General features: G+C 33.9%; 1 protein-coding gene across 1 annotated transcript in view; it reads left to right on the top strand.

Annotated features, from left to right (window-relative positions):
* Positions 1-7,632, top strand: part of LOC123867046 — a 45,399-nt gene extending 37,767 nt beyond the window's left edge. The window contains exons 3-5 of the mRNA XM_045908884.1: positions 2,748-2,929; positions 4,219-4,609; positions 5,272-7,632. Of these exons, the coding sequence (XP_045764840.1) occupies positions 2,748-2,929; positions 4,219-4,609; positions 5,272-5,325 (627 nt within the window). The 3' untranslated portion in view covers positions 5,326-7,632. The remainder of the gene's footprint in view (positions 1-2,747; positions 2,930-4,218; positions 4,610-5,271) is intronic.
* The last annotated feature ends 9,313 nt before the right edge of the window (positions 7,633-16,945 follow it).

Consider the following 16,945-nt stretch of genomic DNA (forward strand, 5'->3'; position numbering starts at 1 on the left):
TGTGAAAAGCTAGCAGACAGACACACTTTCCTACATTTTATAAAATTAATAAGTAACGGTGGTGACGACATAGATTTAATTTAAGGACTTTAAAGCCAAAAATACCACGACGGGCCTAACCGCAACGCATCACATTACCCAGAACCGCTTGTCAACATTTTCAAGTTTCATTATAGTATATAATATTGCACTTTGGCATGCATAAAATCAAGTAGCAAATCGGTATGGCTAAAATTGTAAGCTCGCGCTATATCGCTCGTAAATTATACCTACATGCGTCAATAGTTTTAATTTACAAACACAAATTAAGTTTTGAAAGAAGAATTTATAATGTGTGGGGTGCAATTGGGTTAATTTGTCATTAGGTTAATTATTATTATGAAACAAAATTATAAATAACTGTCTAATGCCCGCGCCTTCGTTAAATTGAATAGAGAACTCTTTGGTTTTCCGGGATAAAAAGTGAACGGACGGATAGAGCAATGGATCGACGTGATTTTTTTCAAGAATACAATTAAAGACCTGGAGGCTTACATAGGCTACTTTTTATCCCGGAAAAGCAAAGATTTCCCATAGGATTTTCCATCAACGTGGATAAAGTCGCGGGCTTTATTTAGTTTTGAATAATATACAAGAGATTTAATACAAGGATCATTTAAGTAATGTAATTTAAATTCGAGTATCATTTACTATTCTTCTCTTCTATTTTGCTACTTATGATCTTAATAAATTTAAATAAAATTATCTCATTGTATGTATCTATTATGTTTAGCAAACCTCTACATTTTGGTTGAACCACTCCAACATCGCACGCTAATTAGACATACGCAATTCCGACGTTCTTAAAACAACTTAACAAATTCCTCACGATGCTACGATAAAACGTAGGATTTATTAAAAGCGTTACAATTGCCAGAAGGTTGCGGATAGGTGTGTTAATTTAACAAAAACAATGGTGATTGTTATTAATCTGCAATTTATATCATCTATTCTACAAGTCTATTCATTGAGTAAATTTTGCAATGTTTGCAAATTTTGTAATAGGTCAATTTAGCCTTTAAAAGTTAGCACCCTACTGGCAAAGATTTGTGTCGCCAAGCGATTTAGCGATCCGGTATCATACCACGTGTTAACCGATGCTTTTCTTTCTTTTTAACCCCCTACCCACAAGAGGGGTGTTATAAGTGTGACGTGTGTATCTGTTATAAGTTTAACGTGTGTATATGTCTGTGGCATCTTAGTATTTTCGTTTGAAAGGTGGCTTGATCGAGAGTGTTCTTAGCTATAATCCAAGAAAATCGGTTCAGCCGTTTTAAAGTTATCAGCTCTTTTCTAGTTACTGTAACCTTCACTTGTCGGGGGTGTTATAAATTTTTAATTTACACTTGTATCTATGGGTATAGGTTTAAAAAAACTGCTATTCTAAGTTGGCCTGCTTCGATTTTAGATTGCATCATCAGTTCTCAGCCCTTAACCCTTAGCCAAGTGCCGGGTGGTGAGACAAGGGCTAAGGGCTAACAAAAATGTGAGATATTAGTAGGTATCTCTGCTACTAGATCTTCTAAATGCGAAAGTGTATTAGTTTCTTAGTTTGTCCTTTAATCACGCCGCAACGACGAAACGGATCGGCGCGACGATTTTTTTCTTGGGTATTGCCTACCTACTTAAAAAACTGGAGAGTGGCATAGGCTATTTTGAATCCCGGAATATCAAAGGGCTTATATATCACTCTAGAGTCTAGAAAATACCTACTTAGCTACAGGTAATAATTCAGACTCATCAGTCAATTAATAAAGTTATTACACTCACATTTCATCACCACTGCGAATTATTCACTGTTTTATGACTGAATGTCTCTATTTGTAATTAAATTGTTCCAAGAGATAGGAAGAGGTGCGTGAGAAAGAATAAACTAGCATTTGTAATGGTTCCAAGGCTGTGAGATTCAGATTTTTGCGTTGAATATTAATTAATTAATTTACGATCTTCCAAATGATAGTTTGATTCACGGGTCAGCGAAGTAAATTATTCTTAGCTATAAAGATTAAAATTTCTGATTAAAAATGCGTAGCAGTAGATTGCGGAAAAATTTACGAAGTCGTAAATTATTATTAATCTCAATTAAAACATGACAGTTATAACCTTATTTCGCAATTATTGTAATAAAATGACATAATACAAATTATGCCTAGTTCATTTCCATACACATAATTTAATGCATTGTATTTAGAGCATGTCTTTCCTCAGAGACGATGATTTTATTTATCAATTTAGGACAAAAATACAATTTTGAAGACTTAAGTTAAAATCAAATAAAATTGCGTCACCATCCCAATTGATAATTTTGTATGTTAGACTCGTAAAATGTAATGGTATACTAGTTTACTAGCGAACTTTTGAAATATTAAAACAACAAAACTGACCGAATAATATGAAACAAGCCGTAAGTTGCGTATATTTCAGTCCTATAAGTGCAAATGACCTCAGCAGTAGTCATATGCATTCTTGCTTTTTCGAGTGGTAATTAGTTTTCGATTCATTCAGAGGTTTATTAGGACCCAAGTGAAGCCGAAGGGCAGGTGCTTTTCTTGCGATATTCCTCAGACTTCAATTAAAGTTAGGACAAACGAGAGACAGAGTTTGTTTAAGTTTAACTGTGTCTTAAGTCGGAACAAAGTCAAAATAGGCTCCGTAGATCTCAACCTCAGAATAGACTGCGATCAACCTAAAATACATTTTGTTTACAGTTGCTGACTTGCCTGATAGTGTACGTATCTAGCGTGCACTCAATCAAGGTCAAGTTCGGCACCAGTGATGGGCCCATCGAGCCGCTGATACCGGACCCGCTGCCGCCGCCGCAGCCCGACCGAGTACCCGCGCCGGTCTGGGAAGACAGAGTAGAGGACACACCAGACCCTAACGCCCAATGGTAACGTTGAACATTCATTAAAATTAAAAAAAAAACAATTAGGCTAATTTATAGCTTCTATAACATTATGATCTCAACCCGCCATCAGCCCCACGGAATCACGCAAGGATCTTCTCTCAGAACGAAAATGGTTTGGGCCATAGTTCACAAGCTAGCCAAATGCAGAATAGCAGTCTTCACACACCCTTGAGAACATTGTGGAGAATTCTCAGGCGATTAGAGTTGCGTATCTTGGATAGCACTCAGCATCCTCCGAATAGGAGTTCAACGCCTTAACTATTAGGCTATTACCGCTTCAAGACTTACCAGCTCTTATGACAGTCTAGACTCTACCACTTCGGTTTGAAAAGCAGATTCTACTAAAAGCCAACAAGAAATTCCGCAGTTCCTCTTTTAAAACGATGACTTACTAGAACCTACACCCTCAGATAAACTTAATCCTTGAAATTACGAGGATAAAGATATGGCGTTTTTTAAACAAGCTTTCAGCTGACAGCATTTTTTGACTTTAGCAACTGGATACCAGTTTTCCTGAATGTATCCTGATTGCTCATTTATACTGGAACATTTAAAAGCTTAGCAGTGCCTATGGTTTTGCCGATAGCCACAGCCGAATCTGTCACTAGATGAGACCTGAATCCTAAATTGACTTAGTCAGATATACCACTAGGGAGCTCGCGTATAAGGCTGTGTGCCTTATTGGGGTATAGTATTACAGCGCCAGAGAAACAGGTCTCTTACATGTTCAGCTATTTATTACGAATAAAATAAGACTTACATTTAATTCCCTGTCACATCTTTGAATTTATAAATTTTATTTAGGATTTGATAAAAAGCGGCTAAACATGAACTCTGAGCAACTATTTAAATTAATCACCATCTTACGAAAAGCGGTCAAGTGGGAAATGGACTCACACACAAAGGGTTCCGTAATAGTGCAAGAAATAACACTTTTTTACTTTTTTAATTTGCATGGCGGCCATTTTGAAATTTGTTGTTATAGCGGCAATAGAAATGACACACTCTCTGGTCAACTGTCTAACTATTATGGATCATGAGATACACCCCACTGATAGACTGCAGACAGACAGACAGATTTGACGGATGGACAGTGCCGGCTTAGCAGCGTAGCCTTCGATGCCCTAAAAAGGAGCAAGTGTTCAATTTGGCGGGGGCAAAATATTCTCATTAACGCTGAATGGCGAACTTATAGATGGTTGCCGCATAGAATAATTTACAAAAGAGAAAAAGTATGACCAATTTTCTTTAACATCTTTTTATTTCAACAGGAGACCTCAACTCTTCGTGCCTCAACCAAAATACACCCAAATAATCTTCAATATACCCACAACCACCGAACAACCACTCAACAGTGCGCAACGATTCGTCAATTCCTACAAGCCTAGATATCAAACAATCAACCGACAACCAGTCCAACAGTACTTCAATCCTTCCCAAGTTCTCAGCTCTCAAAGGTTACCAGGCATTGGTATACGCTACTTTGTACCGGCATATATCAACGAACTGCAGGCAAGAAAAGGAGAGAAGAGACAGGAAGATGCTAAGCATAATGACATTGAAACCAATGATATTAGTGGACCAAATGCAGAATCAAGCAATGATCTTCTTTGGCAGTATGAGAAGGAATCAACAAAGCGAGCTCTTAGAAACACATTAGAAGTAAGTGAATAATGAGTTTTGAGAAATTAATTTAATAATCCATATCCATACTAATATTATAAATGCGAAAGTGTGTCTATCTGTCTATCTTTCTGCTACGTTTCCACGGCCCAACTGCTGAACCGATTTTAATGAAATTTGGTACAGACATGGTATACACCCCGGGTAAGGACATAGGCTACTTTTTATTCCGGAAAATCAAAGAGTCCCTACGGGATTAAAAAAACCGATATCCACGCGGACGAAGCCGCGGGCATCCTCTAGTAATAATATAAAAACATACAGCATCATCATCATAATCGTCAACCGAAAGATGTCCACTGATGGAAATAGGTCTCTTTTAGGGACTTCGACTCGCCATGGTCTTATACCGCCTGAATCCGGACTCCCTGCGACTCGTTTGAGACGTTTCTCAACCTAGCGAGGGGTCTACCAATGTTGCACTTTCAGGTGTGAAGTCGCCATTCCAAGACCATAGTCAGTGACCATGTCTCGGATCTCTATTAGAAGAGAACATTTAGTGGCCACGGGCCAGTCTTATTTTTGTTTTCGTCAATTGTATGTTAATCTTCCTACCAATAAAGACCTGATGGTTTTTTTGTTAACTATTACGGTTTATTTTGTTTTTAATAAGGTTAATTTGTAATTTTTTCTTGTTTTAGGATTCAGCCAGACCAGTATACGCGTGGCCGGAGTATGTGCAACCTAGGCATTAATATTAGTAATATTAGAATTAAACATTTAAACACCATGGTCGGTAGATAGGTATACTATGTTAGAAATAGGAACAAAACTTTCTAAATTCTAAATTTTATCAAGTTACTGCCCTTATCGAATTTTCATCGTATTTTTAAGCTTGTATATAAATTATTTTACTAACAAAATAACAGTTATAATTACGTTCCCGGAATCGAATTGACTTACTTGATAATAATATTTATTTTTAAAGGCAAAAGTATTTTCTATATAAAATGGCAAATATTTGTATGATGTAGATCTTGTGTCTTGCATATGCATAACAATAACATACTATCGTTTGGTTACTTAAAAGTAACTTTTTCATAACTTCGTCACTTACGTAATAACATTTCCTCAGGACAGTGAAAACACCATCGATAATAATATTATAATAATAAAATCGATTTTAAAACGAGTTAGTATTAAAGAATTAAAAAAAAATCAATTATAATTAAAATAATAACAAGACACATTCTTTTTTGCACTGAATAATATTATAATAAAAATTCTTAAATATTAAACTCGATTAGTTATTTACCGATTTAGCACATTATAATGATGAGTTGTTACGTAAGTCTAATATTCTGATTTTATACTACAAATTAATGGTCAATTAACGTGATGGTCAGTAAATATCCTTGATATTAACTGTTAAGAACTAACAACTGTGGTGTTTTAGATAGTTGTAGCGTAAGTTAAAAGTGCCAGATGTTATAAGATACTTACGTGGAATTTATATATCGTTATAACATTACCCTGATCGAATTTATTTAAATATATTTATTTTATTTGCCGGTTTATATTATGTACCTTAGAGAGACTCGATAAAATGACTTTATTTTTCAGTATTTGAGGACTGAATGAATCACCGATTGGAACACATACATTATCTTTTTGTTCTTTCAACTAATAAAATTACGTAGGTAGTACAATGCTTCGTAGTACAATCCACTTTTCAACATTTTCTCTGTATGGACTATCGTACCTTAAATGAATAATATCGTTCTTGTAAATGGATGCGATTAGACATCTTTCTAGATTCGAAAAAATTGCGGAAAATAGTGTTGAAATATAAAAACCTTCAAATGTTTACGACTTCGTCAGTGTAAAGTAACATTGTACCAACCTTTCATTTGCTTCGTACCGGATAAGTTTTTTTAATATTAAATATTACTGTAGTCCTTGTTGCAACTGACCCATTTTGATGAAATTTCCCCGGATTTTCAATTATGTGGTTAACCAAATTGCTTTAAAAAACGCGCTAATTCTAAAATAATAGTAGTGTTTGAAGAAAAGTAAAACCAAAATTGTTTAGAAGACCGAAAATGTAATAGGTATGTCTTGTTAAACAAATGCACAATAATCTATTGCGCTTGTACTGAACAAATACTACATGTACTTTAAGAAATATCTTTACAACAAATGATCGCACTTTGCTGGAATGATAATATCAATATTTCACTGCCAGTCGCTAAAATAAATGCAATAAGTAGCATAAGTTGTTTCGTTACAACTATTAGCACTAACACTGTGACACATGTGACAACAACTTTTTGAAATGACTTCCAAGATGATGTGGTAAATTATTTACTGTGCGCTTGATGTATTGACCATGTTCATGACCATACTGTTTGCGCACTACTGTATTTCTACTATTATAAAATTGTAATTGAAAATTGACTATGCTTTATTGATTGATTGAAATACAGCTGGTCAGTTTTAAATAGAACAATCAAAATCGATTCACTGGAACCTGAGAAGGGTAATGTTAACCTTGAAAATCACGCGAGTGAACCATGAAGCCTAGGTTTCGATTTGTATAAAAATGTAGTGTTTTATGATAGTTTCAAACTAACTATATTGAATGTGGTTTCCATGTAGTATTTCTAATTAAAATGGTTATTCATATACGATCAACTACAATGTCTTATTAATGCAATAATAAAAATAATACATTCACTTATATTTTTAGGTATCATTACCTAAAAATTAAGGTGAATATAATATCATATTCAAGCTACTAAAATAAGTATAGTAATTGCTTCAATATATTTAGATATTTTTTGTAAATTTTTCATATTTCGTAAATAAAAAGCATAATTGAATGTTTTGCTGTTCAGTGTTTTAAAACAACATTATTTCAAGCAAAGCATTTGTTACCAAACATATAAAATTACCAGTATCAGTAGTGCGTTTTCACCCTAGTAAGGTGTCCTCATTCTGAACACGGTCAATTGAATTACGGCAATTTGATGTAGCTATTGAAAAACGTGGACATTTATTTTTGAAACAAGCGTGAATTCCTAGTTTATACTTGTACTAAACTGAAGTATGGCCATTTTATCTGATTTGTGATTATAATTCTATACATGCTATAAATACTCTATCTAAGTAGCACTTGTTATATCAAATAGTCATCTGTATATAAACAGAGAAACTGACTGACTGACATAATATACAACGTACAGCGAAACCCACCGCTGGGATCAGAAAATTGAGATTTTGCTCTCGCGGGTTTTAGGGAATCGATTTAGATCAAAATTTTGTAACTATAAATTTTTGAAAGATTTTTCCTTATTTGAATTGTGAGGTGGTTATGGTGTGTGGTTTGGTGGTTGTATGTGTAATTTGATCACAAGCTAATATCTTTGTAGATTAAAATACACAAAGATTAATTTATTCTATATTTTATTCATAAGTAGTAGAGATGATTATTTATGTATTTTTATTTACGATAGTCCATGGAGAAAATGTTACGAAAACCCTAAAACTAAATTAAGTCACACATGGTATATTTCACCATATTTTTTAAAGGATTAGCTAAGCGCTTTAAGAAAACAAACACTGTATTACTGTACGGTTATATAAACTTTATTGTTCCTTTATGTTCGTTCATTACACGGCAAATCATTTTGTCGTTTACCAAAAAGTAGCGAGATGGAGAAAACGTCATCAAGCAAATAACTTTTGTAACATGCATAAGGATGCTTGCACATGTAACAAAGTAACTTTCAAATATAAATGTAACAAAACTTCTGATTTTGTTATATTTTTATGTTACAGCTTATTTAATATGTTTGTCTGATAATATTGTAATATCTTCTTATTTTTACACTTGCGATTTTTGAGTTATTAATTTACGTTATTATTATTACATTGATGTTGATGTTTGATATTATATTGAACTATTTGTTGACTTAAAGTTTTCTTCAGTGATTTCTGTTAGTTAATATTTTATAATGTATCACTCCATTCACATAACATATTATTTTTGCTATCATGCATTATTGTCTCAATGTGTGAAGACGCCTTATTATTTAATATGATGTCGGTACGTACCCATTATATTATGTAGTCTGATAGCGTAAATAATTGTACATCTTGCTTTTACTTTGTACGTATCCATCTAAAGAAATAATCTTCTATGAAATGTTATAGTTATTTTTTTAAATATGTATTTAATGTTATATGAAATTGATCACACTATAGAGACACTTTGTTGTCTCATTAACTAATAAAATAATATGTATATAGATAAACTGACAAATAAATCCTATGCTTGTAAATATGTAAAATAAAGAAACTTAATAATATGAAATGCGTTTGATTTTACCTTTTTTAGGAATATAGAACACGAAAAAACACTTTTTTTTTTCTTTTAACCTAAGTTATGAACATATTACTACATATTACTAGTTTAAGTAGGTATATAATAGTAACTTTACATGATATACCTACCAATTGTAGGAAAGTTCTTGACAACTTAAAGTATAAAAGCTTAGTGGCTTGAAACATTTTATTGATAACGATTATGTAATCGAAACTTAAAGATTCAACAGACTACAATAGAGTCATATTAAATAATAAATTCATAAAATCACATTTATTTCAGGCCTCTGAATCTTCAAAATAAAATAAATAATAATTTTATTTTAATTTATTTTATTTGACTAATCAAAAACATTCATGCATAATAAAAACATATCTATGAAAACGAGACGTCTAGGTAAAATAATAGTACCTATATATCACAAAAATCAATTACTGACTAGCACAAAAGATGCACCACACATGCATTACATCAAAATAAAACTATGGTAGATTAACAAAATTAAATAACAAGCGTAAATTAAAAATTTATAACACCCTAGACAAGTGAAGGTTACAGTAACTAGAAAAGAGCTGATAACTTTCAAACGGCTGATTTTCTTGTATTATAGCTAAGAACACTCTCGATCAAGCCACCTTCCAAACAAAAAAAAAATAAACTAAAATCGGTTCATTAGTTTAGGAGCTACGATGCCACAGACAGATACACAGATACACACGTCAAACCTATAACATCTCCCTTTTTGGGTCGGGGCTTAAAAAATGAGTAAGATGAAGTCATGTGATGAATTAGTGAAATAATTGATTGAGGCAAATGTAAAGCTAAATCATACTAGGTAAGTTGGTCTAGGTATCCTATAAAACAATTTACGGTTAATTTCGCATTATAGTCTGACGCACGTTCGATTTCGTATTTGTGTCTAGTGCGAGTAGGTATTTCACTATTACATTACACATTACCGACACTAGAAATATACCTATCGTTAGATATAAATATAGGCCAAGACCTCAACGCCAGTTTCCTCAAGCTGGAATAAAGTCCAATAAATAACATACAGACATAATAATTTACTAACCCTAATTAACTTTGACGGTCCCTTTGCCTTAGCATTCATAAAATAATTTATAGTTAGGCACTTATTCATCAATAAAATCTTCACTTAGAATCATAAAGGAAATATTTAATCTTTATTACAAAAATGTGTTTAGATGCTTTCGTAACGTCTACTTAAATAATTACAAAAAATATATGTAATAATTTTTCAAACCTGAATTAAAAAATAAAATACGTAATCATTAAGTTGGAATGGAATTGTAAAAATAATGCTAACTACATTTCCGCACTGAAGCGCTCAGCTTTTATAATTATTAAATAAGACACGAACATTTTGTGTACAACAAAATTAATATTAATTATTTAATAAGCAAACGAGTGAGTTTCCAAGATCAAAATGATTATGGTTTATGCCACTAATTACATACTAAGACAAAAGTGACATGTGACAACTCACCGTAGAGACACAGTTAACGACAGTAATTAGTGTACCTCTAGCAAAACGTCGAGGCTTCGACGTTACTGGCAGGCGTAATTTTTTTTTTCAAAGAATATTAGCCATGCTAATCATGACTAATACTCCCCTTTCCCCTTCAATTAAGCGTAAAGCTTGTGCAAGGAGTTGGTACGACAATAGTGCAACGGGTGCGGTTTGAACCACCGAACTTTCGGAATTCAGTCGGCTCCTCAACCGTTGAGCTATCGAGGCGAAATTGTTAGTACATTTGATGCAGGTTGTTCTAAAGTAGCCCTATTTTTTTTTTGATTTTACGTCTCCATAGCGTCGATTCAGGATCAAACCGAGAGTTCCCTCACTCCAGTTCACTCTGCCGTAGATGCTTCTTTGTATTTAGGCGTCCATTAGACGATAGGTTCTAGGTCAGTCAACCCTCTCAATCATGGATGGTGAATGATTGGTAGAGCAGATAAATTATATGTAGCTATAGATATTTGTATTGCAAATATCAGTGACTATTATAAGCATAGCGCATAACTGGAAAGACTCCTGTGGTAGTGGAGCGGTACGGGAGGGTGACAGTTGTTACAATTTGAAGAATCACTGAGCTCTCGCATCACGTCATCACACCTCTCCTTCACCGCTCCACTACCGCAGGAACCTACTCAGTTATGCGTTATCCGTAAATAGTAGGTACTAGCCGATGCCCGTGACTTCGCCCGTCTTCCCGTGGGAACTCTTTGATTTTTCGGGATTAAAAGTAGCTTATGTGCTAATCCAGGATATTATCTATCTCCATTCCAAAGTTCAGCCAAATCCCTCTAGTAGTTTTTGCGTGAAGGAGTAACAAACATACACACAAACTTTCGCCTTTGTGGCACACACACACACACACACACACACACGTGTGTGTGTGTGTGTGTGTATGTTTGTTACTCCTTCACGCAAAAACTACTGGACGGATTGGGCTGAAATTTAGAATGGAGATAGATTATACCCTGGATTAGCACATAGGCTACTTTTTATCCCGGAAAAACAAAGAGTTCCTACAGGATTTCGAAAAACCTAAATCCACGCGGGCGAAGTCGCGGGCATCGGCTAGTAACACTAATATTATAAAGGCGAAAGTTTGTATGTGTGTGTGTGTGTGTGTGTGTGTGTGTGTGTGTGTGTGTGTGTGTGTGTGTGTGTGTGTATGTATGTTTGTTACTCTTTCACGCAATAACTACTGAATGGATTTGGCTGAAATTTGGAATGGAGATAGATAATATCCTGGATTAGCACATAGGCTACTTTATATGCCGGAAAATCAAAGAGTTCCTACGGGATTTTAAAAAACCGAAATCCACGCGGGCGAAGCCGCGGGCATCTTCTAGTACTAAATAATTGTTTGCCTCTAATGGTTTTTATTAAAGCTTTTTATTACTCTACATCTTTTAATAATAGACTTCAGCCATCACTGCAGCAATGTAGGTACATTTGAGCAGCAGTCTTTTTCAGATCATAGATAAAATACAACTCTCATCTAATGATGCTGACATTTACTTACTTCAAAACCAGTTTAATTGACATGATTGGTTATTGATTAAAAAAGTTAGACTTGTAAGTTTTAATGGCATAAGTAATAACTTATATGGCATTAATTAATTAGGTAAAGTTATAACTCAATTAGGCAAAAGATAAATAGTTTAATTCAGAAAGTAATAAAACAGATTTTCACAAATATTAAAAATACTTAAATATAAAAATTATAAAACAAAAATATCATCCAAATCACTGTAACGAGGCAGGGTGCCCAGAACGCTGGCTGCGTTACCTCGTTGAATGGCCAGACTAATATGCTGACCAAGGTAACTGCCAGATTTCCGGTCACCCGTGGACTCCACAAGACGGGATGACAGGTCCTTAAAAAAGGATCTGGCATCCTCGCCCCACGAACCCATGGTCTCCACGCCAAAAGGTAAATTAAGTAGAATTAGAAATTATAATCAGAAAATCCTTATTAGTTAAACACACGCTTACATATTAGTACAGCACAATACCTTGGGATCCTAACCCTGAAAACCTATCCTGGGCCAGTGCCTTCCTTAATATCTAATAATAATAATGGATACAATTATCTTTGCACTTTAATAAATAAAAATATTTCAGTAATATGTTGAAACCAATAATTAATGTAGGTACTTACATGAAAACAAAAACCTTTTTATAACTGACAATAATATAAACAAATAGGTAATAATAATCTGTACCTAATTGCAAGTTATTAACGTAAATTAAATTAAATGATAAACTTATAATTTAAACACTTATTATAATAACATCAGATGAAGAACAGTTATTTTATTTAATAATTACTAACCTTCAGAAATATTCGGCGTAATAAACTTGGTTTGTAATTTCTTTGACATTTCAAAAATAATCTTGGAATTTTTGTGAAAAGCATGTTATTATTTTACTCAAATTTAATTGATATTTAAGTGGAAAATATTATATCGTTTAAACACAATTTATTATTTTGTAATAAAATTGTAATATAGCTGCACTATACGCTAAACCTACGGATGTTAATAATTTCGCAAAGAAAATATATACATACACAAGACATACCTAAGCTAAAATAAATATTATTTACATTTATATCAAAGAAGCTTTGAAAATTTTCTTGCTTAGATATTACATCTGATTGAAAAACAATGATCCTACTGCAATGAACATCTTAGTGTAATTATTGTTAAAAAAGAATAATTTTCATGTATTTTCAAACAATTAGCATTTTTTTGCAGTTCTATTAGACAGGCATTCTGATTATCGTCTTCACAATGGTTTTGCAAAGATTGCATGCTTATCAAACAGTTCCCACGTACACTCATCTCTTAATTGTTTATCTATATAGGTGACCTAGCGTTAATGTTTTTACTGACACATTGGGCTAATTACTATTGTCTTCGAACGCCACTTATCTTGTTATTGTAAAAAAAAAAACTGATGAATCTTGTTTACTAGACCATGTTATTATGGTCAATCACATATTCGCAAACAGTGCCTATCTAGTGAGACTTTTGGTGCGAAACCCTTGGAAAATAAAAGTTCATGAGGTGGATTTACTTATTGCTAGCAACCCGCCCTGCCTTCGCATGGGTAGCTTATTACAATTTTCGCAGGATCTCTAATTTTTTTGAAAATTAAATATTGCCACTCAAAAATAATGGTGGAAGAATTTTCAAAATCGGTTCTGTTGTTCCAGAGATTACTTCCTACAAACAAACTTACAAGCTTTATCTCTAAATAATATTGCTTAATATTATTGTTAGTTATCACTTTATTGGTTTAAGATATTGGGGATATTTAACATTTAAGGCCGATTCACTCCAAGCGCGTACACGTGACACGCGCGTAATGACGCGCGTGAATCTGTAGACATAACTGCACACATCAGGTACGTCTACGCGAACGTTCACGCCCTGCAAGCGGTATGCCATGTCACGGTAATATTATGTATCAGTATTCCAACTTCATACAAACGGACGAAACGCGAGCTATACCTACGCACCTCGATGTCGGCAGGCGCTCGACACGCAGACTGTCGCGACTGTGCCGCAGTGACGAACGGGCGGTGTTTTGTTTTTCTAACAATAACCGCGCGATTTTTTCGTTGTATGTGAAACCCGATCAAAGAAGCCACAATTTCAGCTCAGAATGTCAGTATTTAAGGTACCGGGACTACAATAAGATTAATTCGCAAATTTTTTGATTGTACCCAGCGATGATTTTGCGGAATATATAGAAAAAATGGAGAAAATATTCCGAACTTCATTTAAAACCAAATATATAAATTGTAAAGTAGCTGTAGGTATCTATAACCAATTAAAAGATATTCATTTTTCTCCATCTTGTCCATGTTTCCCAAAACAATTTTTAATTAAAAGCTTTATACTAGAATGCGGATTTTTTAAACTTTAAAATTTAATAATTCGTAACGTTCGTTTAATTTCCTACGTCTCAGTCGAGGCGCAAATATTTTTCGGTCTCAAATGTATAAGACCGATTTGTTATTCAATCATAAACATGGTTTTTTAATTAAATCTACCAATCAAAAAACAACACGCATTTTTATTGAACATTTCATATGCAATTCACAAAGTATTTTATTTGTTTATATAAAAAAAGTATATTTACAATCACAAAACTAGATGGAAACACAAAGTAGGCAAGTGTAATTAAACTGCTGGAGGCGGGCAGCATAGTTCTATGTGGAAAAATTGTTATGACAAACACTAGTATGACTAAAACTTTAAGCTCAAAGGGTAAATAAGTAGAATAGCGAAAGATAAAGGTTATAAAAAAATTAAATATGACTAAAACTTCGAGCTCAATGGGTAAGTAAGTAGAATAAAGAAAGATAGAGACTATCGAAAGTGATATTTCATATTCGGCATGACTCTAACTTTTGCTATTCGCAAAGATGAGTAAACGACTAGGAAAGAGTAACTCTTACGTACTCTGCGTTTCAAAGAATACCTACCATAAGCATTACGGAGAATGGGATTCTCTCTTGACGTTCACTTCCGTCGAGAGTGCAAGTGATCTTGACCTTCCCCAGCATGATATTTCTGACGTCACACCTTTCATTCAGCGTTAGCAGCGATAGTAAATGGGAACAACACTACGCCTTGTATTGCGTAAACAATATTTTTATTGAATGGCATTTAGAAACTCGTTAAGTAGTCAGCAATTGAAAAATTATTTAAGTAGACAAGGATTTCTTTAATACTGACATTATATAAATAACGGAAATAATGTAATAGGTAATATACTCGAACTATCATTTTTAGGGTTCCGTACCTGAAAGGGCTTTATCACCAAGCCCCCGCTGTTCGTCTGTCCGTCTGTCTGGTTGCATCTCATGAACCGTAATAAGTAGAGAGTTGAAATAATCATAGAGTGTGTATTTCTATTGCCGCTATAACAACAAATAATAAAAAAATATGATGGTGAATTTACAAATGATCGCATACATACATAATAATATATCTATTGCTATATCTGGTGCTATAATACGGAATCCTTCGTGTAGACTTGCACTCGCCCGGTTTTATTAAAAGCAACATTGCATCGATAATGCTGAGTACATGCCAATTATTTATCAATATAAGTACAATAGTTACCTATCTAGATGACTGTTTCGAAAATTATTATATTGTAACTTTTGTAAAATCCCACGTTTAATTGAAACAATCAGACTGTCTGTAAAACAAAATATTCTGATTTTGCTCAGACTCAAGAACTTAAGGGGTCCAAACTCCAAACCATCGTACAAGATTATGTACCTACTTTTAATTTTTTAAGTTTACATGGCGGTCGTTTTCAAATTTTTATGAAGTTAAGTTTTTCTGTGAAAACTTCAACTTTTTACCTATAACAGTTCGTGAAATACAACCCGCTGACAGACAGACAAACAGACGACATTGATTGACAGCGGAGGTTTAGTAATAATGTCCCGTTGGAACTCTTCGGATACTGAACCCTAAAAGTACCTAAACTTCCTACTGTGATATCGTTATAACGTTCTTAGCTAGCCCTAAACTTGTCGCAGCTACTGGTATTAGCAGACGATAACATCTCGATCACCATAAAGCATCGTTAGCACGCACAATAGAAAAGAGCACAAGGCCCGACCGCGTAGTTGCATAAATTGCATAATTAGAGGAGATACATAAGGACTGTTGATCGTCCGAGACTGAACGTCTTTTAGTATCGGAGACCACCGTCAGATATCCACATTATTATTATAAATGCAAAAGCACTGTATTTCTGTCTGTTGCATTCTCTCGAACCTATTCTATTCGTCTTTATTTATTCTACATTTTATTTTTGATATCTTACTAATAATATAAATGCGAAAGTTTGTATATATGGATGGATGTATGGATGTTTGTTACTCTTTCATGCAAAAACTACTGGACGGATTTGGCTCTGGAATGAGGATAGACTCTACCCTGGATTAACACATAAGTCATTTTTTAGGGTAGGGTTTTATCCCGGAAAATCAATGAGTTCCCATGGGATTTAAAAAAACCTATATCCACGGGAACAAAATCGCGGGCATCAGCTAGTTAATATTATAAATGCAAAAGCACTGTATCTTTCTGTCTGTTGCATTTTCTCGAACAAACCTATTCTATTCGTCTCTACTTATTGTATTTAATTAATTCTACATTTTAAAAACAAAGAACAAACAAAACCCGTGTCAGAGTGACTAGTGTATAAATATGACTCGCTCCAGCAATACACGACCCTGCAATTGCTTGTATACAGTATGGCATATTATTGTAAATTGAATATGTACTTGAAAAGAGCAACCGCCAAGTTTCTTGCTGGTTCTTGTCGGTAGGAACGGCATTCCGAACCAGTGGTAGATTTTCCTAACGATTCAAAAGCACTTGTAAAAGTTTAATTGAATAAAAACATTTAGATT

This window comes from Maniola jurtina, chromosome 7 (genome assembly GCF_905333055.1).
Source record: "Maniola jurtina chromosome 7, ilManJurt1.1, whole genome shotgun sequence".
NCBI classification, from domain to species: Eukaryota; Metazoa; Arthropoda; class Insecta; order Lepidoptera; family Nymphalidae; genus Maniola; species Maniola jurtina.